Genomic DNA, 24,957 nt, shown 5'->3' on the forward strand with positions numbered 1-24,957 from the left:
TCTCCCTTGCGTGTTTCCCTGACTGCCTTACAGACTCCATTTGTCTCTGCAGTCCCCTTTCCTTTGCTGACATAGTATAAAACACCATGTAGGCATATGTATATATAAACACCATAGACGTATATACTCTCATTTATTTCTCATGGTGATATAGACGCCATTATTGTTCCCATTTAAAGCTTGGGAAACTTAGGCACAGGGAAGTTTAGTAACTTACCTGATGTTACGCCGATAACAACCGAAGAAGCTGGATTTGAAACCAGGTTGCCTAATCCTACAGCCGGAGTTCTTAACCTGGAGGATAACTCCAGGCTATCCTGTCTCAGAGAGCGCACACAAATGCCAAAGCCCATGTAAGCTGGAAGCTGCCGGGGCCACCTGGTGCCAAGTAAGAGAAGCACCTGACCCCCAAATGAAGCCTTTATAGGAAAAGGAAAGCTGAAGGGAGAGAGAAAGAGAGAGAGAATATGAGACAGATACGAGATATGACTGATTATTTTATTTGAATCCCTGGAGTCCAAAACCAGAAACTACCTTCGGTCTTCCTGGCTATACAAGTGCATAGAGCCTTTTGTGATCTATAGTCACGTGTTCTTAACCAGAGCGTCCTTTGTCTATAAACTATAAAAGAACTACAAGAGAGTGTAGGCACATGTTTCTAGGAAGAATCTCAAAGGAGAACCTGATTCTACGTGACTGCCACGTATATAGCATCTTAGCCAAATCTCCTCTGCTATGATAAGGTGGGGACATTTGCAAGGCAGTTGGCATGTGGCTAGACTATGCTTACGTTAGGTCTATCCCTGGAGCTACACTTATGTGAGGCAGAATACACTATTTCTTAGAGAAAGGCAAGTGCCACAGTGCCTAAAATCTTTTCATAAAAAATTAATCAATTGTAACTTCTAATCATCTTCTAAAATGCAGAGTAAGTGCATATTAACCTTGCTAAATTGAAAATGCATGCTTGAAACATAAGCGTCCACCAGTGAATGAATGGGTAAAGAAAATGTGGTACGTATATGTGTGTGTACATACATATATGTGTATATATTTTGTATATAAATATATATATATCCGCAATATACACTATACACAATGGATATTATGCAGTCATAAAAGGAAGGAAATCCTACCATTTGCAACAACATGGATGGGCCCTTGACGGCATTATGCTAAGTGAAATCAGTCAGACAGAAAAAACAACTACCATATGATCTCACTTATGTGGGAAATCTGGGGAAAAAAAAAAGAAAATGAAAGAAAAAAAGAGTAATTTATAGATAAAAAGAACAGACTGGTGGTTGCCAGAGCCTGGGGGTGGGGGGATGAGTGAAATGCACAAAGGGGGTCAAATGGTACAAACTTTGAGTTATAAGATAAACAAGTCCTGGGGATGTAATGCAGAGCATGATGATATAGTTAATAATACTATATTGCATATCTGAATGTCGCTAAGAGAATAAATCTTGAAAGCCCTTATCACAAGAAAAAAAAAGTGTAACTATGTATGGTGTCAGATGTTAACTAGACTTATTGTGGAAATCATTTTGCAATATATAAAAACATTGAATTATTGGGATGCCTGGGTGGCTCAGTTGGTTAAGCAGCTGTCTTTGGCTCAGGTCATGATCCCAGGGTCCTGGGATAGAGTTCTGTGTTAGATACCTTGCTCAGCGGGAGCCTGCTTCTCTCTCTGCCTCTGCCTGCCACTCTGCTTGCTTGTGCTCTCTCTCTCTGACACATAAATTTTTTAAAAACTTAAAAAAATACCAAATTATTATGTTGTACACCTACCACCAATATAATGGAATGTCAATTATATCTCAATAAGAAAAATAAAGAAAAGAAAATGCATGGTTATGTCAGCTCTTTCTCCAATCTCACTAAAATGACAGCTTTTCAGTCCTGGTTCTGTTTGTCTTCAGACACATTTCTAGTTCCCTCCTTGTTCTGCTCTGCTTTATGATGCAGAAAGCCTGCCCTCTGCTAGGCTGGGTTTCTTGGCTTCCATAGCTCAGCAAATAGAAACACTGGTGGGAGATTGAAGACTGGGGAGAAAGGATAAAGTGGAGGATTTTTCTCCCTCCCTGGGTGCCTCAGGCAGTGAACAGACAATGGCTGGGGCTCCGGCTACCAGTAGACAGACGGTTCTACCTTCCACCGGGTAGCCTTGACCTTTGGGCTCAGGTCACCACCACCTCCCTCTGCCCTCAGCCTGGGGTAACAGAACTGATCATTACAAAGTTAAAAAAGAAAGAAAGAAATCCCTGAAAAGTATGACTTTGGAAATGAATTTTTAGAATCTGTTCTCTTTCATTCAACAAAGAAAAGAATCAGGCACAAATAGAACCCCCCCTAAAATGACTGAACTCTAAAAAGTAAACACTTATTTTGCTATATACTTCAGCACATGAGATATTGTTGAAAATGACCCATTTCCATACTCGGATTCATTCACTGTACTACCTTTCAAGTAATAATATCCAAGGAGAGGCAAAAATAGCCCACAAAGAAACCATGAAGGAAGTGAGGTTTGGTCTGGTGTATGGCGTCCCCCCCCAACTTTGACAATGCCGGCAAGAGTTTAGAGTCCAGGGCCCTTGATGTCATTAAGGAAAGTAACCTGCTAAAATGACTGTTACAAGGTTTCTTATATTATCTTTTATAGTTTACAGTTTATCTTATTTAGAAATACAGTTATCTCCTGTCCAACATCATAATGAAGAGATTTCAGCATCTAGTCTGTCCTGTCCATTCCCTATCACCCGTGTGTTTGTACCCAGTGATAAACACTCGTAATCTTCGCACATTCTACTTCTGTTGCAAAGTCAATGCACATTATTTTGGACTTTCAGTTTACTCTATGATTATAAGTCTTATTCAATATGCTTTTTATTGTTATGCAGGCCAAACATAATCCCATATCCAAGTCCCTTCTTTTTTAGGGCATCTGGAAGAATTATATTCCACCCCCCGCTCCCGCCCCCACTGAAGTAAGACAAGAGCATATGACTAATTCCAATCAATGAATGCCATTTTCTTGAAAATATCCATGTAACTAAGAAGATATAAAGCCCCAGTAACTTGGCACATCCACTCTAAGAAATATTCTATTCAAATCCAGCACCATGAAATAATACAGTTTTTAAAATTTATATGAACTCATTAAAAATTTATACCAACTCATCTGTCCTTTGAGGACAGAGCTTGCTTGGAACCCAAAGACACTAAATACTTAACAAGCGAATGAATGAATGATTGACCGAATGAATAACTGTACTTTCAATATCTTATCTTATTTAAATCATTCTTACTTTTCCTGTATGCTCACTTGAACACTTTAGAACTTAGAAAATGACCCTTAAGAAAGACAATTTATTCCTCAACGAGGCTAGCAATACTATTCTGGCTTTTCAAAGTTAGCATGGAATCTAAGAAGGACATGCCAGTGAGTTTTGCTTTTTGTTTTTGAACCCTACACAAAGATGATCCAGGGAGTACATGCAATTTTACATTTGAAAGTAGTTTATAGTTTTCTTTCTCTGTGTGGGTTTGGTAATTTGAGGTTGTTTTGGACTAAACATTTGTGTCTCCCCAAATTCATATATTGGAGCCCTCACCCCAGTGTGATGGTATTTGGGGGTGGGGCCTTGGGAGAGGTAATTAGATGATGTCATGAGGTAATTAGATGATGTCATGAGGTTAGATGAGGTGGAGCCCCAGTGATGGGATTAGTACTCTTACAAGTAGAGGGAGATATAGCAGAGCTGCCTCTCTCCCTCGTGTGAAGATAAAACAAGAAGGCGGGCTGTTTATAAGTCAGGTAGTAGGCCCTCACCAAGAACCAAACTGACCAGCACTTTGATCCTTGACTTCCCAGCCTCCAGAACTATAATCAATGTCTGTTGCTTAAGCCACCTAGTCTATAGTATTTTGTTACAGTTGCCTGAGCTGACTAAGACAGGGGCCAACTTCTCATCTCCTCTAGCTCTTTTAGAAATAAGTCAAGCAGAGAGAGTCAATTATCATATGGTTTCACTTATTTGTGGAGCATAACAAAAAGCATGGAGGACATGGGGAGTTAGAGAGAAGGGGGTTGGGGTAAATTGGAAGGGGAGGTGAATCATGAGAGGCTATGGACTCTGAAAAACAATCTGAGGGGTTTGAAGTGGCGGGGGAGTGGCAGGTTGGGGTACCAGGTGGTGTGTATTATAGAGGGCACGGATTGCATGGAGCACTGGGTGTGGTGAAAAAAATAATGATACTGTTGTGCTGAAAATAAATAAATGAAAAAAAAAAGAAATGTAATATTAGGGGCACCTGGGTGGCTCAGTGGGTTAAAGCCTCTGCCTGCGGCTCAGGTCATGATCCCAGGGTCCTGGGATCAAGCTCCGCATTGGGCTCTCTGCTGGGCAGGGAGCCCGCTTCCTCCTCTCTCTGACTGCTTCTCTGCCTACTTGTAATCTCTGTCTGTCAAATAAATAAATAAAATCTTAAAAAAAAAAAAAAAGAAATGTAATATTATTTGCATGATACTATTTGCAAGCCACTTTCCCTTGCTTTCAGCATCCAGCTTAAGATTCTGCTGCCTCTTTAGGCAAATTAAGCAACATGTCCATTCAATGATAAGCCTGACACTTTAAGCATTTTCTAACTTTGGTTGTTCCACCGCCATTGTTGCAAGGCACTATTTGCTATGGAGCGCCAACCTAGGTTGGCGGGGGTTTTACACAATGCAAACAAATGGAAACTTTGACTCAACTCTAACAGCTTCTAATTTTAGAAAATAGAGAGTTCAATAATTCAGCCACAGATTTAGCTTTTTAAAAAATGCTCAAGATCATATTAAAACCCACATTATTTTTTTTTCACTTGGTAAATAGATTTAAAGCATTGCCCTGATGTGTGTCTTTCTGCAAGATCAAATGCATTTTCCTAGAAACATGGCATTTTGCATTGCCAAACAGTTGTAGGAATAAATTCTTCAAGCACCATTTGAAGAGTTTACTTGAAATTTTGGAGTCTCACACCAAAATGCTGAATACTAAATAACAATCTGTTACATGCAACGCCAAATGAAAGTCTGCTGTCATAATTCACTAAAGTTTAGTTTTTGCGTCATTTTGATATATTTGCTTCGTTTACCAACTTAGCCACAAATCATCCTTTATGGTTGTCGTGTGAAGCAGTAAAATATCGTATACCTTCAGATGACCTCTATCCAAAAATGCTTTTCCCTTTTCACATTTTATCTGTCAAATAGCATTTTCTTTAAGAAGTAAATATAAATGCCATTATTGGGAGAAGCTACCGGCCTAGGACAAGTTCTAGCATTTAGTGTTCTGACAGATCTAAATTTGGATATCAGCCAAAGTCAATAAAACTTGTTCATGCAGAACCTTACCTGGTTTTCACCACATCGAGGGGGTGCATCAGGCAAATTTCTACAAGACCTGAAAGATGATAAAGAAAAGTCCAATAAACACTTATGTAAACACTGGTTCTTGTTTCCTTGACCCCCATTGATTTCTCAAGTATAAAGATTCAAACGAACACTTGGGGCTTTGGTAATGACAGCTCATAGTTAGAGACTAGTAGCAAAAGACATACTCTCCATGGGCATGGAGGTGAGGCTGTAGGGAAAAAGAAAATGAAAAAGGAATCAGATGTCCAAAATTCTAATCACGTAGACGGGAATTATTGTGTACCCTTCCAGTCGGATAGATAAATACATGTCAAAGGAAAGGAGGTAAGAAAAGGAGGAAAGAGGGGAGAGAAGCTCTCTCAGCAACCCCACCACTGCCACTTAGGATAAATCGTAGCCTCAGTGTTTGAAGGCCTGAACTAAAGATAATGAGGTCTGTTATCTCAAGAGGTAGTTATGAGGACCCCACACATATTTAATACATTAATAGCCTAATAGAGAACGTGTATTAAGTGTTCATTGCATGCTGGACAGTATTCTAAGCAGTACTTAGAGTAAATCTATCTCATTTAATCTTCACAAGAGCTTATTGTGATAGAAGGTATTATTATCCCCATTTTACAGAGGAGATCACCAAGGCACACAAGGTTAAATAATTTGTCTAAGATCTCACAGCTAAGAAGTACATAGTAGCCCCATAAAGCCCATGATCTTAACCATTGCACACCAAGAAAGAATTTCTATACCTTTTTGCAAATCATTTGTAAAGCCCTCTCTCTTGTTGTCTGAGCAGAGAAGACTGCTCAGTTACAAACTACGGGCACGTAACAACATTAACAGCAAAAGTGGTTTTATGTACTGGGGTAGTACAAATGATTATAGCATAATTTTAGTCTTGCAGTAGTAATAATCATAGTAGTTACCATACTTTCAGCCCCTACACACTGATGGTCATTTAACACATGTCATCATTAGTATGCAAAGCCACTAGGCAAGGTAAGTATGCATTTTTTTTTTAAAGATTTTATTTATTTGAGAGAGAGAGAGAGAGAGACAGTGAGAGAGCATGAGAGGGAAGGAGGTCAGAGGGAGAAGCAAACTCCCTGTGCAGCTGGGAGCCGGATGCAGGACTGAACCCCTGGACTCCAGGATCATGACCTGAGCCGTGAAGGCAGTTGCTTAACCAACCGAGCCACCAGGTACCTGGTAAGTATGTATTAAAAAAAATTTTTTTTATTTGTTTATTTGAGAGAGAGCCAGAGCACATAAGCAGAGGGAGCTGCAGGCAGTGGGAGAAGTAGGCTCCCCCCGGAGCATGGAGCCTGAGTCCCAATCGAGGACCCTGGGATCATGACCTGAGCCCAAGGCAGATGCTTAACTGACTGAGCCACCCAGGGACCCCAGGCAAGTGTGTATTATCATCATCTTTACTTGAAGATAAGCAAACAGAGGTTGATAGTGTTTGTTGATTTGCCTCAAAGCCATAGTATTTGTGGATAGTTTCTTAAGGGCAGATCATTTACCACTCTTTCCATTTGCAAACTAACTCAATTTGAGCTTAGCTGTGACTTAGTTCCCCTCTCCCATTCCATACTTACACGTATGAGTGTCTTTAATAGCCTCATACTGGTAAGGTCCAGGAAGCACAAAGGTCCCACACCTACCTGAAATCCTGATTTCCTTCCACAGAAGTTTAGGGGATTCTTCCTGCTTAAGCCTGTTATACAGTTTACAAAGCCTTAGGTATTGACCCGAAACAACTGTCTCACTTTAACTAAAACTAACAGGATCCAATATTAACGTCTGTACCACAGGTTTCCCAGCAGGAATGCTCCTTAGTCGTTGGTAACCAAATCACTGACCCAATCAGAGTCTCATTGCCTAGAGATGGGAAGAGGAAGGCATTGGGTGGGGGGGGTCGGGGGAGGGTGGGGGGCAACATAATCGCTAGGCATAACCAAGAGCCTCTGTGCACTGCTCTAACTTTAGGAATAAGACTGCATGGGTGGGTTTCTTCCTTGAAACTGGTAAAGTCTCAATGCACTTCCTCTTGCTTTAAAATACACATTCCCCTTGAAATAAGATTCTTATCCTGATGCTTTCAGGGAATGATAATTTACCCCTGAGGGCATCAGTTCCTTATCTGTAAAGTGCAAAGGTAAATGGTCTATAGAACCTTAAGGTCTCATATTCTATATGTAATTATTCTTGAATTATGTATATATAAATACACATGTATTTATATATGTTATTTATTTATTGGAGAGGGAGAGAGAGAGAGAGGAGGGCAGGGGCAGAGGGCAAAGGGAGAGGGAGAGAGAGAGACTCTTAAGCAGGCTCCACACTCAGTGGGCTTTGATCTCCAAACCCTGAAATCATGACCTGTGCTGAAATGAAGAGTCAGACACTTACCTAACAGAGCCAACCAGGCACCCCTGTAAGTTTTACTTATCGTTCTAACTTAAACTTTAATATATTAGCTAGAAGAGGATAAAGCTCTAATCCCATAAATAGGATTTGCCCTGGAAACTCAGACTTGTAAAATACCTTCTTACCAAGCACTGCAAGAAACATCTATCAAGTGTACTTTTTTAAAAAAAACTTATTTATTTGAGAGAGAGTGAGTATGAGTGAGGGGTAGGGCAGAGGGAGCGGGAGGGAAGCAGACCCTCTGAGCATGGAGCTGCATGTGGGGCTTGATCCCACAACCCTGAGATCATGGCCTGAGCCAAAAGCAAGAGTTGGCCACTTACCTGACCGAGCCACTCAGGCTCCCCTATTAAGTGCACTTAAGTGCATCTCATGAACATAAAGGAATAAGACACTCAGAATCAGTTTGCCAAAGGAGTACACAGTTTCTTCACTGATGTGGCATTAGAGTACAAAGAAAATATTAAACACCAAATAGCCCCAGTTGTTGTATCTCTCAAGAAATTTACCAAAAGAACCAACAATTCCAACAACTTATTAAAAGTAATAGCAGAATTCAAAGAATCTGTTCACATTTACCTATACGTATTTGCAAAATTATTCTACTTTCCTGTTTGCCAATAGGCATTTCCAGTAGTAAGTAGATACTACATTAGGTTGGTAGAGTTTTCGGGTTACTTAAAATTATTTTCTAACTTCTAGAATGCCCTGAAACATTCATTTTATCCATTTTATCTAACAAACTTACACTGGTGTCTAGTGTTGAGAATGGAGTCTAGTGAGGGGAACAGATGCATAAGAACAGTAATTCATGGGAGGAGGTGCAATGTTCAGAGTTTATGGAGACACAGTAGAGAGGTCCCCAAGCCAGCCTGGGGTTGGGTGAAGTGGGGAAAAGGGCCTCGAGGCTGAAAGAGGACAGAATAAGTATCAAGCATGGAGGGGACACTACACACAAAGAGAAGGAAATAAGAAAGAACATGATGAACATTGCAGTAGCTGAGGGTTAAGGGCAGGACACAGCAAGAGATGAGGCTCTAAGTGTATGTATATATGTTGGTCATGGTCAGATTCATGCTCAGGCACTTGTAATTCAACCCAGAGTCCATGAGGAGCCAGTAAAAGATATTAAAAAAAAATAGCTTCTTGGTTGTTTTTTCTTACTCTTATTGTATTCCATCTTCATTGAAGACATTCTGAGAGATTTTAAGCAGAAGTGAGATATTAGCCTCTGTTAACACGATCACCCACAAATTAGTAATATATCCAGTAATCCTCCCACTACTCTCAGTTACACAGTCACGTGTAAACCTGTGAGCACTGAGGCTCCAACCCTTACCCTTTGGTTACCAGTAAAAGCCCCACCTCTCATCATGACAGCATAGATGGCCTGATGTCCCATGTACCTCTAAGTCTGAATGAGTCAATGCCCATCTATGAAACTACCTGCTAAAAGATAAATTGGCCCATAGGAAAGTATAACTTACATTGCCAAATACAATGTGTTTAGTCCAGAACCCCATAGTTATTCATTCACTGTTGCTTTTAAGCAAAAGAAATAATTTTGTAGAATTCAAGTTAGCAGCATCTTTCTGCATCAGAAAGAATGAAAGAGGTTTTGATTTTCAGTCAGAGTTCAGAGTTAAATCCAGATCAGCTCAGGGTGAGAATGGCTGCTTGTTGTCCTCTACTGGGTATCTAAGGTCTATGAGACTCTGATGATGATGATGATGATGATGGTGATGATGATTACTATTTTTTGCTTTAAACCATGTTTCTTTATTTATTTTGTGATTCTTTAAGTTCAATTTAGTGAACATAAACTATTATTAGTTTCACGGGGTAGAATTTAGTGATTCTTCAGTTGCATATAACACCCAGTGCTCATCACATCAAGTGCCTTCTTAAAGCCCATCACCCAATTATCCCTTTTCTCCTCCCACTGCTCTTCCAGCAAACCTCTGTTTCCTAGAGTTCCGCATCTCTTATGGTTTGCCTCCTTCTCTATGTTCATCTTATTTTTCCTTCCCTTCCCCTATGTTCATCAGTTATATTTCTTAAATTCCACATATGAGTGAAATCATATGGTATTTGTCTTCTCTGACTGACTAATTTCCATGAGCATAATATCCTCTAGTTCTTTCCACATTGATGCAAATGGCAAAAGTTCATTCTTTTTGATGGCTCAGTAGTATTCATACACACACACACACACACACACACACATATGTGTATATATATATACATAGTCACCTCTTCTCTATCCATTCATTTGTCAATGGACATCTGGGCTCTTTCCACATTTTGGCTATTCTGGACATTGCTGCTATAAACATTGGGGTGCATATGCCCCTTCAAATCACTATGTTTGTATCCTTTGGATAAATACATAGTAGGGCAATTGCTGGGTCATAGGGTAGCTCTATTTTCAACCTTTTCAGGAACCTCCATACTGTTTTCTCCAGAGTGGCTGCACCAGTTTGCATTCCCACCAACAGTGGAAGAGGGTTCCCCCTTCTCCACATCCTCACCAACATCTGTCATTTCCTGACTTGTTAATTTTCACCATTCTGATTGGTGTGAGGTGGTATCTCATTGTGGTTTTGATTTGTATTTCCCTGATGCTGAGTGGTGTGGAACATTTTTTCATGTGTCTGTTGGCCATTTGTATGTCTTGTTTGGAGAAAGGTCTGTTCATGTATTCTGTCCATTTCCTGACTGGATTATTTGTGTTTTGGGGGTAGAGTCTGATAAGTTCTTTATAGATTTTGGAAACTAGCCCCTTATCTAATATGTCATATGCAAATATATTCTATCATTCTGTCAGTGGTCTTTTCGTTTTGTTGACTATTTCCTTTGCTGTGCAAAAGCTTTTGATCTTGATGAAGTTCCAATAGTTGATTTTTGCTTTTTTCTTCCCTTTGGAGATGCATCTAGGGGGAAATTGCTGCGGCCAGTGTCAAGAGGTTGCTGCCTGTTTTCTCCTCTAAGATTTTGATGGATTATTGTCTTATATTTAGGTCTTTCATTCATTTGGGTCTATTTTTGTGTATGGTGTAAGAAAGTGGTCCAGTTTCATTCTTCTGCATGTGGCTATTCAATTTTCCCAACACCATTCATTGGACATTCTTTCCTGCTTTGTTGAAGATTAGTTGACCATAGCATTGAGGGTCCATTTCTAGGCTCTCTATTATGTTCCATTGATCTATGTGCCAGTGTTTGTGCCAGTACCATACTGTCTTGATGATTATAGCTTTGTAATAGACCTTGAAGTTTGGAATTGTGATGCCACTAGCTTTGGTTTTCTTTTTCAGTTCTGTTGGTTATTTGGGATTTTTTCTTGGTTCCATACCAATTTAAGGATTATTTTTTCCAGCTCTGTGAAAAATGCTGATGGTATTTTGATAGGGATTTTAGTGAATGTGTAAATTGCTTTGGTTAGCAATGATATTTTAACACTATTTGTTCTTCCAATCTACAAGCATAGAATGTTTTTCCATTTCTTTGTGTCTTCCTCAATTTCTTTAATAAGTGTTCTATGGTTTTCAGAATACAGATTCTTTATCATTTTGGTTAGGTTTATTCATATAAATACTCATATTTTATGGTTTTCCCTGCAATTGTAAATGGGACCAATTCCTTGATTTCTTTCCCCTGCCTCATTGTTAATGTGTAGAAATGCAACTGACTCTGTGCATTGGTTTTATATTCTGCAACTTTGCTGAATTCTTGCATCAGTTCTAGCAATTTTTTGCTGGAGTCCTTTGGATTTTCTACATAGAGTATCATGTTGTCACTTAAGAGTGAAAGTTTGACTTCTTCTTTGCCAATTTCGATGCCTTTTATTTCTTTTTTGTTGTCTGATTGTTGAGGCTAGGACTTATAGTACTATGTTGAACAACATGGCGAGAGTAGACATCCCTGTTGTGTTTCTGACCTTAGGGGAAAAGCTCTCAGTTTTTCTCCATTGAGGATGATATTTACTGTGGGTTTTTCCACACATGGCTTTTATGATATTGAAATATGTTCCTTCTATCCCTACACTTCAGAGAGTTTTTATCAAGAAAGGATGCTGCATTTTGTCAAATTCTTTCATGCATCTATTGAAAGACACATTGGCTCCTGTCCTTTCCTTTATTAATGTTGTGTGTCACACTGATTGATTTGTGGATGTTAAACACCCTTGCAGACCAGAAATCCCACTTGGTCGTGGTGAATAATCCTTTGAGTGATTAGATCCTTTAATGATCAGATCCTATGAGCTAGTATTTTGGTGAGAATTTTTGCATCCATGTTCATCAGGAATATTGATCTGTAATTCTCCTTTTTGTTGGGGTCTTTGGTTTTGGGATCAAGGTAATGTTGGCCTCATAGAATGAGTTTGGAAGTTTTTCTTCTATTTCTATTTTTTGAAACAATTTCAGAACAATAGGTACTGATTCTTCTTTAAATGTTTGGTAAAATTCTGCTGGGAAACCATCCAGCCCTAGACTCTGGTTTTTCTTGTGGGATTTTTGATTACTGATTCAATTTCTTTACTGGTTATGGGTCTGTTCAGGTTTTCTATTTCTTCTGTTTCAGTTTTGATAGTTAATATCAAAATGTACCCATTTCTTCCAGATTGCCTAATTTATTGGTATATAATTGCACATAATATGTTCTTATAATTGTTTTTATATTTTCAGTGTTGGTTGTGATCTCTCCTCTTTTATTCATGATTTTATTTATTTGGGTCTTTTCTTTTTTCTCTTTGATAAGTCTGGCTAGGGGTTTGTCAATCTTATTAAATTTTTCAAAGAACCAGCTTCTAGTTTCATTGATCTGTTCTACTGCCTTTTTTTTTTTTAATTTCTGTATCATTGGAGTTGATATTTAGGCTTTATTTAAGGATATTTAGGCTTTATTCAGTTTGGATTTAGGCTTTTTTGCTGTTCTCTTCCACCTCCTTTAGGTGTAATGTTAGATTACATTTTTGAGACTTTTCTTGTTTCTTGAGAAAAGTCTGTATTGCAATATACTTCCCTCTTAGAACCACCTTTCCTGCACCCCAAATGTTCTGAACTGTCATGTTTTCATTATCATTTGTTTCCAAGTATTTTTTAATTGTTTTTTAATTTCCTGGTTGACCCACTCATTCTTTAGTAGGATATTCTTTAACTCCATGTATTTGTGGTCTTTACAAAATTTTTCCTGCCATTGACTTCACATTTTAAAGAGCTGTAGTCTGAAAACATGCAAGGTGTAATTTAAATCTTTTTGCACCAGTTGAGACCTGATTTGTGACCCAGTACCTGATCTATTGTGGAGAATGGTCCATGTGCATTCAAGAAGAATGTGTATTCTGTTGCTTTAGGATGAAATGTTATGAATATATCTGTGAAATCCACCTGGTCCACAGTGTCATTCAAAACCCTTCTTCCCTTGTTGATCTTCTATTTAGATGATCTGTCCATTGCTGAGTGGGGTGTTAAAGTCCCCTACTGTTATTGTATTATTATCAATGAGTTCCTTTATGTTTGTTATTAATTGGTTTATATACTTGTCTGCTCCCAAGTTAAGGGCGTAAATACAATTGTTAGATCTTTTTGTTGCATAGACACTTTTATTATGATATAGTGCGCTTTTTCATCTCTTACATCTCTTACAGTCTTTGGTTTAAAACCCAGTTTGTCTGATAAAAGGATTGATACTCTAGCTTTCTTTTGACATCCACTGGCATGATAAATGGTTCTCCAGCTCCTCACTTTCAATCTGAAGGTGTCTTTGTGTCTATTGTGACTCTCTTGTAAAAAGCATGTCAATGTGTCTTTTTTTTTTTAATCCATTCTGATTCCTATGTCTTTTGATTGAGGAATTTAATTCATTTACATTCAGAGAAATTGTTGAAAAATAAGAATTTAGTGCCCTCATATTACCTACAAAGTCTCTGTTCCTGTAGATTGTCTCTCTTCCTTTCTGGCCTATGTTACCTTTGAGCTCTTTCTTCACTTAAAGGAATTTAATATTTCTAGCAGGGCTGGTTTAGTGTGTACAAATTCCTTTAGATTTTGTTTGTCCTGGGAACTCTTTTTCTCACATTCTATTCTGAATGACAGCCTTGCTAGATAAAGTATTCTTGGCTGTACAGTTTCCCATTTAGAATCCTGAATATATAATGCCAGTATTTTCTGCCTGCCAGGTCTCTGTGGATGGGTCTGCTGCCAGCCTTAGGTTTTTACCCTTGTAGGTTAAGGATCTCTTGTCCTGACCTGCTTTCAGAATTCTTTTTCTCTGAAAATTGCAAGCTTCAGTATTCTATGCTGAGGTGTTGACTTATTTTTATTTATTTGAGGGGGTTCTCTGTACTTCCTGGACTTGAATGCTTATTTCCTTTCTCAGATTACTAAAGTTCTCAGCTATAATTTATCTAAATAAACCTCTCTGTCCCTCTCTCCCTTTCTTCCTCTTCTGGGACTCCTATTATCTGGATATTTCACTTCATGGAATTGCAGGGTTTTCTAAGTTCCCCATTGTAATCCTGTAGTTCTCTTTTTCTCTTCTTTTCTGTTTCCTCATTTTCCATCATTTTATCTTCTGTATCACTGACTTTCTTCTGCCTTGTTTATCTTCATGTTCAGAACCTCCATTTGGGACTGCATCTCAGTAATAGCATTTTTAATTTCAGCCTGACTGGATTTTAATTCTTTTATTTCTCTAGGAAGGGATTCTCTAGCATCTTCTATGCTTTTTTCAAGCCCAGCTAGTATCTTTATAATTGTTGTTTTAAATTCTAGTTCAGACATCTTACTTTTACCCTTATTAAATCTCTTGCAGTGCGTAATACCTCCTGTTTTTCTTTGGGGGTGAATTTCTTTGTCTCATCTCTCTGTTTGTCCAGAAGAGAACAGAAGAGAGAAAGAGAAAACACAACAATAACCAAAACAGAAACAAAAAACAAACCAGAAAAAAACAAAAACAAAACAAGAAAAAAAGCAAAACAAAAAACTAGACCCTGGGTGTGTTTTGGTCTGCTTCTTAAAAGAAACTAGATCCCAAAATAAGAAAGGAAAAAAAAATTATATCTGTACAAAATAAAATAAAATAAAATACAATGAAATGAAACAAATAAAAATATACATAACATATAGAAAAATAAAAATTTAAAAAGGAAGAATTGAAAAAATAAAATAACTGAAAAAAATCATACTGAAAGATTTAAGAATAAAAATCCCACAGATGCTTTATCCTGCCTTCCCCAAGAGGTGAAGCTTTGCAGCTCTCTATGATCAGTATACTTGGTGCTGGCCAGTTGTTCCTGCTGGTCTTCCTGGGGGGCAGCGAGGGGAGGAAGTTGCGCAGATTCTCAGGTGCCCTTGCCCTTGCAGAAATGTACCTCCCTCACCAGGGGGCCGGGCTCACTGTAAGCCGCTCTGGATTGGGCAAGGTGGTGCTGTTTTGCTCCCTGAAGGCTTTCAGCACCATTGAGTGGGATGAAAATGGCAGCTAACTGGAGCTAAAGTTTGGGGGCCCCCCACTCTTCAGTGAGCCCTCACAGAAAAGCAACCACTCTTGTCTCCTGGTTTCTGTCCGAACTCTGAGTTCACCCAGGCTGCGATCACGTATTTTTATCTTGGGCACCCGACTGAGCTTCAAAACTCCAAATTTTACTGACTCCTGCAGTGCGGGAGGGAGATCTCACCGTGCTTCTGCCTCTTGCTGGGCCCCTGCCCTGAAAGCGGTTGCAGGACCATGCAGTGGTTTGTGGTTTATAGCAAAAACCCAGCAGAAAGCTGCACCTAGACTCACTGTGTGCAGCTGGCTTCCCTCTTCGATGACTGGGAACTCTGCTACACTCAGGCACTCCCGTTTTCTTGTGACCCCAGGGATCCTGAGGCTACGATGTTCCACCTGGGTTTCTATCCCCCTTCACCAACTGAGCACCTTAAGGCCAGGGATGTCCCCCACTGTAGCAGACTTCTGAAAGTCCCAAATTCACACCCCACTCCTTAAGTGGGCTCCCTCCCCTTCACCGTATCCTCTGATAATCACCCCAAATTCAAGTCTCCAAACCTTCTACCTTCCAAAAAGTGGTCGCTTTGCTATTTGTAGAACTGCAGCAATTCTTTTCTCAGATCTCTGATTTCATAGGTATTCAGAATGATTTAGTAACTACCTGTATTCAAGGGACTTAGGCTCTCCTACTCCTCTGCCATCTTAACAACTCCTGGTTGTTTTTTATGGAGATAGGCATAAAAATAGAACAGGATGAATCATGTTGCCATAGGCCTGGACGTGACCCCCACAAACTGAATTGTTAAAGTTTTCCATTTAGTGTAAGTCCCTTCTCAATATGTCTTATCTGTGCCCACCTTTGAAATCCATCAGCCTTTCAGACACCCTTGATGCTGCTTCAGCCTATGTCCCCAGCGCCTAGCACAATACCCTGCGTGCAAAAAAAACCTTAAGAATCCCTTGGTAATCAATCAGGTGCTGATCGACTGGTTGCCTTCTCACATTTACGTAGCACCTGAACATGTGGGTATGTGATTAACAATATTGCAATTCTGTATTCATGTACTAAGTGTACCTTGTTTCATATAATTTTTACCAATATTTCTTGGCCTTACTTGCTTATTCATATAATACTCAGACCAATGAAATAAATGCAGAATAAATAGCTGCCAGTTCAGTTTATCTTGAGAATTAGTGGACACAATGGTAGGTGCCTTAGTCCTAATCAGCTTTAATTCATTTATTCAACAAATTTTTATTGAGCTTACTGAGTTGAGTGCCAGCCATTATGTGAAGTGACGGGATGCAAAGGTGAATAAGGCAAGTGGAGTCTCCGTCCTCATGGAGCTTTTAGGCAAGAAAACAGATGTTTGCAGTGCCATATAATAACATTGTGGGAGCACAACAAAGGGCACATGTATCAGTTAGATTCAGGTTCAGGTACAACAGCAAAAAACCCAAATAGCAGTAGTTTAAAAGAGATGGACATTTTCTCCAACATGAATGCCTTGAGATAGATCAGATCTCAACAACGTTAAAGACTACCTGTGTCTTATTGGTGAGTTTTGTGTGCCCTCCACTCTCAAAGTCACCTTACTGTCTAGGATAGCTGCTAACAACTTAGCAATTTACATTTCCAGTCCAGACTTCTCTTTGCAAATCAGACTTATATATCCAATTGCCTATTTGGCATCTGTGATTGGATATCTAACAGACATGTCAAAATTCATATACCTAAAACTGGACTCTGTTCTCTCTTCCTCTCTAGCCCTACTCCAAACAAAACAAAAACAAAAAACTAGAGCAAAAACAAAACCAGGGGCACCTGGGTGGCTCAGTGGGTTAAGCTGCTGCCTTCGGCTCAGGTCATGATCTCAGAGCCCTGGGATCAAGTCCCGCATCGGGCTCTCTGCTCTGCGGACAGCCTGCTTCCTCCTCTCTCTCTGCCTGTCTCTCTGCCTGCTTGTGATCTCTCTCTGTCAAATAAATAAATAAAATCTTTAAAAAAAAATACAAAAAACGAAACAAAACAAAACAAAACAAAGCGAAGACCAGCCTATTCTACCTTAGACTCACCCTGGATTCCTCTTTCTCTCAAAACCCTATTTCAACTTATCAGGAAATCCCTTTGGCTCTCCTTCAAAATATATCCAGACTTCCACCTTCTCTCACTTCCTCTACTGTGCCCACTTGGTCCACGTCATGATCATCATTTCTCAGCGGATTAACTGCAGCACCTCATTAACAGCTCTCCCTCCATCCACCTTTGACCCTTTCCATCTGTTTTCACCCAGCAGCCTGAGTGGTCCTTTTAAAGTGGAAGTCATTTCATGCCATTCCTCTGGTTAGCAATGGCTCCCCATTTTACCCAGAGAAAAGCCAGATACCATCCTGGTCTGCACTCCTTCTCTCACCAATTCTCTTACTACTCCCCCGCCTCACTCGTTCCACTCTGGCCGCACTGGCTTCATCACTGTTTTCCAAACTTGCCAGGACCACTTCAGCTTTTAGCCTTTGTACTACCCATTTCCTCTGCTTGGAAAGCTCTTCCCCAAGTCTCTACTTGCCCAACTGGCTTTGCATGGTTAGTGAGTAACCCTGACCACTACCATGGAGGTCTGTCCTTCCTCACCCCAGCACTGATGAAACTCTTCATGCAGCTCAGTTTTTGCCTTTTTCCATAGGCTGTATCAACTTCTAACATAGTACATTGTTTACTTACTTATTACATTTATTCTTTCCTGTCCATCTCTCCCAGCAGAATAAAAGCTTTACCAAGGTAGAAATCTTTGCCTATATTGTCCACTCATATGCACTAAATACTCAGAACATGCCTGACACCTAGAAGTTGCTCAATAAATATTTGTTGAAAAAAGAAACCAAACTATATATATAAAAAAATAAGCTTGCTACAACAAGATTCCTTTCTCGGGTATAAAGAGATAAAGTTTTAAGAATTTAGTATACTGAACAAGAACTCACTGAGTCATTCAAGGAATCCATAATAATGTTTAAAATAGCAAGTCCACTGATAGGTTCTGAGTCCATAGCTATTCTCCAAGTAGAACTGGATTATTCCAAATATAATTCTGGTAAGTAACATTCTGCAAAGCAGAAAGCATCTCAACATCTCTGTGAACTGCAAAGGAATAGCAGTGCAGACCAAAATTGAGGTTGTCAAGTATCCCCAGGATGTCAGTTACAAGTAAAGCCTATGTTTTCCTTTCAACAAGCTCAAGTCTTCACATTGTACTGTAGCCCCTTTCTTGGCATTTTCAAATCGAAGACTTCTCTTTTGTTCTCTCAGTTTTACCCTAATCTAACCACTACCCTAAATGATTTTGTGTAACGTGTTTAACTCTTTAAAATATAAAAGAATCTTTTTTTTTTTTTGGAAGAGAACCACAGAGGAATAAATGGTTTCAAACTGTGCAAATCTGAAATTCAAAAATAGAACTGCTATAGACAGAACTGATATTTTTTCATCTACTCTACTAGTCAAGCAAATCATTACAACATCCTATTTGATAGCCTGCCCAGAAAATGTGGTAGCCCCACTGAATTATAAGCAATGTGAGACTCATAAAGGGAAATCAAATATATTATGCTTTCCCCTAATAACAGTTAAGGCGCACTACCTTTGTGGCACAGTAAATTAATATTCTGCACACTGAATTGGCCAAATAGGCAATGTGATTTGGCAGGTTTGAAAGATGTTGTTAAAAGTTATGCTTTTGGGCAAGACACAGCCTTCCCTGAAAAATGTGAAGTGAATATTTTCATAGAAGTTTACTGTTAGCATGTATTTTTCTAAAGAAACTAAGCAGTGGCTGTTAGCAGGTATCTGAAGGAAGTATAATAATTTCCCCCATGCATATCCCTTATTTGTATAGAGTTGATTATCTAATTGACTTCAGAATTTAGAAAGATACATTTTAGAGGCATAACAGATGTATACATTGAGGTCTAAAGATCAAAGTAGATAGAACATGTACAAAGGAGGAAGAGAAGTTGAGGCAGTGTTTAAAAATAAGTGAGTTTTTATTACACTTCACATGCAGAGAAAGACTCAAACTTATGAAACTAATGAGAATCTCACTTCTAAACAAAGTTGCTATATTAACTTTTTAAACTCAATTTCAGCTCAATGTACCATCTTTAAAAACTACTGTTTGGTGTTTTAACTCAAAGGAAATGATCCTTTTCTCTTTCTTTTTCATTATATTTATGTCTACATATGACTCCAAGCAAGCTCAAAGTGCACTTGGGTAAGTGGATCAATTCTCAGATACGTTGGTCTTTTGTGGAAAGCTAAGTGCTATATGTGGTCCTTAACACATCTGGTAATGCAAAGAGAAACACCAGGGAAAAAGAGGTGTGGATTAAGTTGGAAGATGGGAGAATACTTTCCGAAGTATATAAAATGCCTTTAAGGAAAAGGAAATGTGAATAAAACAGCTTCCTTCCTCTGCCCAAAGTATGAGCACCTTAAAAAGAGGAAATGTGGCTACAAAGCCAGCTTCATCCTTGGTCATTGGACAGAAGTCTAGAAATAGGAAGAAGGTCTCAGGCAAATACATAGCATCTTTCTAAGAGAAGAATTCAGATTTTTAGTTCACAAGTAGCTAGTTCTTTCTCATCTCTATGTCACAAACACTAGTTACCGTTAAAAAAAGAGCGGGATGAAGTTATAATGCTTTACTTTGCTGTGGAAAAGCTTTTTATCTTGATGAAGTCCCAATGGTTTATTTTTGCCCTTGCTTCCCTTGCCTTTGGAGATATTTTTGGCCAAGAGTTGCTGCAGCCGAGGTCAAAGAGGTTGCTGCCTGTGTTCTCCTCTAAGATTTTGATGGTTTCCTGTCTCACATTTAATCTTTCATCCATTTGAGTCTATTTTTATGTGGTGTAAGAAAGTGGTGGTCCAGTTTTATTCTTCTGCATGTGGATGTCCAATTTTTCCAATACCATTTTTTGAAGAGACTGTCATTTTTCCATTAGATATTCCTTCCTCTTTTGTCGAAGATTAGTTGACCATAGAGTTGAGGACCCATCTCTGGGTTCTCTATTCCATTAATCTATGTGTCTGTGTTTGTGCCAGTACCATACTGTCTTGATGATTACAGCTTTGTAATAGGCCTTGAAGTCTGGAATCGTGATGCCACTAGCTTTGGTTTTCTTTCTTAGTTACTTTGGTTATTTGGAGTTTTTTTCTGGTTTCATACTAATTTTAGGATTATTTGTTCCAGCTCTGTGAAAAATGCTGATGGTGGTTTTTGTTTTTTTTTTAAGATTTTATTTATTTATTTGACAGAGAGAGAGAGAGAGATCACAAGTAGGCAGAGCAGCAGGTGGCGGGGGTAGGGGGAAGCAGGCTCCCTGCTGAGCAGAGAGCCTGATGCGGGACTTGATCCTAGCACCCTGAGATCATGACCTGAGCCAAAGGCAGAGGCTTAACCCAATGAGCCACTCAGGTGCCCCACTGATAGTATTTTGATAGGGATTTCAATGAATATGTAAATTGCTTTGGGAAGCAGAGAATTAACAATGTTTGTTCTTCCAATCCATGAGCATGGAAATGAGTTTTTAATTTTTTGTGTCTTTCTCAATTTCTTTAATAAGTGTTCTATAGTTATCTGTGTACAGATCCTTTGCCTCTTTGGTTAGTTTATTCCTAGGTATCTTATAGAACTCCTCTTTCAGCCATGTGGCATTTACACAGATCCATCACACAGGATTTCTACTAAATATAAATTAAATTAATCTTTATTTCCACATGAAAAATTTGCAAAAATGAAACTGTAGTTTCTATAAAATTAAGTACCAATAAAAACAATATTTGGATACAAAGATAGATTTCAGATCACAGATATTTAGTTGTAATAGCACTGAATATATTACTAGTCATAGAAACATTATCCAAATAATAATTAATGTTTGATTTCAGTTATAATTCTTAATTCACTAACACACTAGAAATGATACTTGCCTCCATGGCTTCCATCCCAGTGAGCACTATGGGATATGTCTTTGCTACTGTATATTAAATCTACTGGACATGTTCACATCCAGGAGGGCTTTTATTGACCAAAATTTTTTTTTTGAGTGCCTACTATATACATAGGTTTTCCAGCACAGTTCTAGATGCTGTTTCTCTTCTGCTTGCTTCCATTTTCTCAGAATAAGAAGCAAGATCATCAACTAAGAGTGAGAATGAGGAAGGGAACATTGGAGAGATTAGAGAAAAGATGTGAAATAGTCATCTATGGGATTCTGAAGGAAAGGATGGACCTGGAAAGTGTAATAGGATTACTGGGTAGCATTGAGTCCACTTGAAGCCAGCAGCTATGAAAAATAAGTGTCTTTTCTGTAGCCCCATTCAGCTGTGTGGGTGCAGGAAGAGTAAGATTTAACCAAGATGGGGTTTTGCCAAATGAATACGAAATGAGAAAGGGCAAAGGAAAGAACGTGTGCCCAAAAGTGATTGCAATGGTTGACCATGGATTTTAAAGTAGGAAGGAGGGAAGTGATGACATGACGGGGATGAGGATATCCTCATCAGTAAGAGCAGTGGCTTGTTGGTTTTGTTGGAGTCAGGATACTAAAAGAGAAAGCTGGAAAGATAAGAGATGGAGTTAATATTAGGATATCTACTAAGTCCCATTTTTAAACTCAACTAAAATTTGGGTTTTTTTCTCTGTATTTTCAGTGTCTAGCACAAGGTATGGTACATCATCTGTACATTGAATAAAAATTCTGAATGAACAAAACTCTGATCCTGTAATCGAGTAATACCAAGTATGTGAAGAACAACTACATAAATGGATAGTACATTCTCCATTTCCTGGACTAGATTCAGCACATTCGCTCTTTGTTTCGATTTGATTTCCAAGGTTCCATTGAGATTATGGTTCGACAAATATTAAACTAAGATCTGACAATCAGCCGAATGTGTGCACCTCAGGAAGCTAATACGTTTGTTGGCCAATGTACATCACATAGAAATGTAAAAAAATTGAAATGCTAATTAAAATAATTATACAAAAAACATGGTCTTCCAAAGATGAGTTATTTAAGAATAAAAAAAAACTACTTCAAAAAATTTTGAATCTGCAGTATTAAATTTCTCAAACACGATATATTCATATTTGTATGCTGAGGAAAGCTTACATAATAATTAATGGAACACATATTTTAAAAGACTCTCTCATCTTCTGTAGGGAAATCAGCCCTAACTTTTTATCAAGCAACTTAAAATTTGTCCTCACTCAAAAAATCTCTTGGTAGATGAAGATTAAAGCTAAGACAATTTACCCTGGAATTCTACAGGGTGCCCACAAGTCTGAAAACAGAGAACAGTAAACATAATGTTGTGAAGGGCATTGTCAGTCCATAAAAAGGTAAATTAATATTACCTATTTTTCAGACTTTATACTCTGTTGGTGATTTCATAGGAGAGATGTGATTTCTGTATTCACTCAAGGACTACATTCAGCTGCCAGATAATTGTTTTAAGTATAGTTTTCACACTTTGTTACAATAGTTTCAGGTATACAACAGAGTAATTCAACAAGTTTATACATTATGCTATGTTCACTACAAGTGTAGCTTGTGCTATGGATACATCACTATTACTGTATCATTGGCTATGATCTCTGTGTTATGCCTTTTATGCATGTGATTTATTCATTATCTGGAAGCCTGTATCTCCCAGTCCCCTTCACGTATTTTGCCCAACTCCCCCCCCACCCCGCCACACACACCCAGCAACCATTAGTTTGTTCTCTGTTTTTATAAGTCTGATTCTGCTGTTTGCTTGTTTATTTATTTTCACTTATATGTGAAATCATATGGTGTTTGTCTTCCTCAGTCTGACTTATTTCACTTAGCATAATACCCTCTAGGTCCATCCATATTGTCTCTAATGGCATAATCTCATTTTTATGGCTGTACAATATTCCATTCATTATCCATTTATCTATTGATGGATATGAGTTGCTTCCATATCTTGCCTATTGTAAACAATGCTGCAATAAACACAGGGGTGCATGTATCTTTTCAAATTTATGTTTTTGCTCTCTTTGGGTAAATACTCAATGGTGGAATTATTGGATCAGATGACATTTTTATTTTTAATTTTTTGAAGAACCTCCATAATTTTCCCCACAGTGGCTGGACCAATTTAGATAGTTTTTGAATAAACAAAAAGTGAAGAGTAATGTTTATAACTCTAATTTCTTCATGTACTACTTTGATGATATAAGGATCAATTTCTTCATTTTCCTCTTACACACAAAAGTAATATAGAGGACCTGTGAAACAATGGCAGAAACTTGTAGTTTCTTATAATTCTGGGTATTTATAATCCTTGGAACAATACTAGGGCTCCACTAAAATCCATTTTGTCTTTCATAGATGGCCATGATATCTTAGAAAGATGGCATTTTGCATAATTTCTTGTGTGGGACCATGTAAGTTTTCACCCATGGAAGGTGAGAAGCAGAGAGCCTAAGACTATGAGTCTACATCTTTCAGACCTAATTTCCCCTCCCCATCAACTGGAACTTCGGTGTGGTATTGACTCAAGTTGTATGTTACAGGTGACAAGACAGGACCCAGGGGATGGTGAAGCAACCAGTGGAAGGGACCTGTGTCCCTGAGTAACTATGAGGATCAGAGGTCTGTACTAAACTGAACTATTACTGTCAGGACTTTATATAAAAGATAAATAAACTTTTCGTTCTTGAGCCACTGTATTGTTGGGTCTCTTTGATACAGTAGTTAACCTTTACCCTGACACATACAAATGCCAAATCAAGTAGTACCATCACACAGTTGTCAACTATATTATGAATTCATAAATGGTAACTTTTCTGAATTAAATTCAACCTGCCATTCAGGAGGAAAGAGAATTCCCTTCTCTCTCAAAAAGAAGGTGACCTCATGAAGTGTGCCGAGATCAGGACTATGAAGTGTGCCGAGATCAGGACTATGAAGTTTCACTTGGTTCACTAAGCTATCCCAAAGGCTTCTCTTAGGGTTTTGTAGCACCAGTAATTGAAAACTGAATTTAAGTAAAAGAGATTTAAACTTGATGTGGAAGCTATGGCTCAGGTTGGACCACAATACAATTATTAAAATGAGCAAAAAGTCTAACATGTCATTGTCTAGAAAAGTGAAACAATACTGTCTATTCCATTGCAGAGTTTAAGTTATTCACTATTTGTTTCATGCAACTTGAAAGATACTCTTAAAAGGAGCTGTTGGTGTTTTAAAATGGTGTTTTCCAGAATGAACACATATTTCATGTTTTCTATTTTACTCTACCAGTGAAAAGCTGGAGAAATCCGTGGAAGAGAAACAATGCTTTCTTTTTCATGCAGGAAGTCAATTCCAACAAAAATAATTTGTCAGGGTTTCTTTGGTTGTTTGAGACAAATTCAACACAAATCAGTTTCAGCACAAAAGGGGCATTTCTTGGCTCTTAATTGAAAAGACGGAAATGGCTGGGATGCTTGGCTCAGAGGCTTTATCTTCCCTTCTCTCATCTGCTTGTCTCTGCTTGTCTTTATCCACACTTGCTATGGAGATTTCCCAAGACAGAGAGGTAT

General features: G+C 38.5%; 1 protein-coding gene across 3 annotated transcripts in view; it reads right to left on the reverse strand.

Annotated features, from left to right (window-relative positions):
• Positions 1 to 24,957, reverse strand: part of SLC25A21 (solute carrier family 25 member 21) — a 493,157-nt gene that overhangs the window by 182,152 nt on the left and 286,048 nt on the right. For all 3 annotated transcript variants that reach the window (XM_032344079.1, XM_032344081.1, XM_032344080.1), the window contains one exon: positions 5,408 to 5,456. In XM_032344079.1, the coding sequence (XP_032199970.1) occupies positions 5,408 to 5,456 (49 nt within the window). The remainder of the gene's footprint in view (positions 1 to 5,407; positions 5,457 to 24,957) is intronic.

The sequence above is a fragment of the Mustela erminea genome, chromosome 5 (assembly GCF_009829155.1).
Source record: "Mustela erminea isolate mMusErm1 chromosome 5, mMusErm1.Pri, whole genome shotgun sequence".
NCBI classification, from domain to species: domain Eukaryota; kingdom Metazoa; phylum Chordata; class Mammalia; order Carnivora; family Mustelidae; genus Mustela; species Mustela erminea.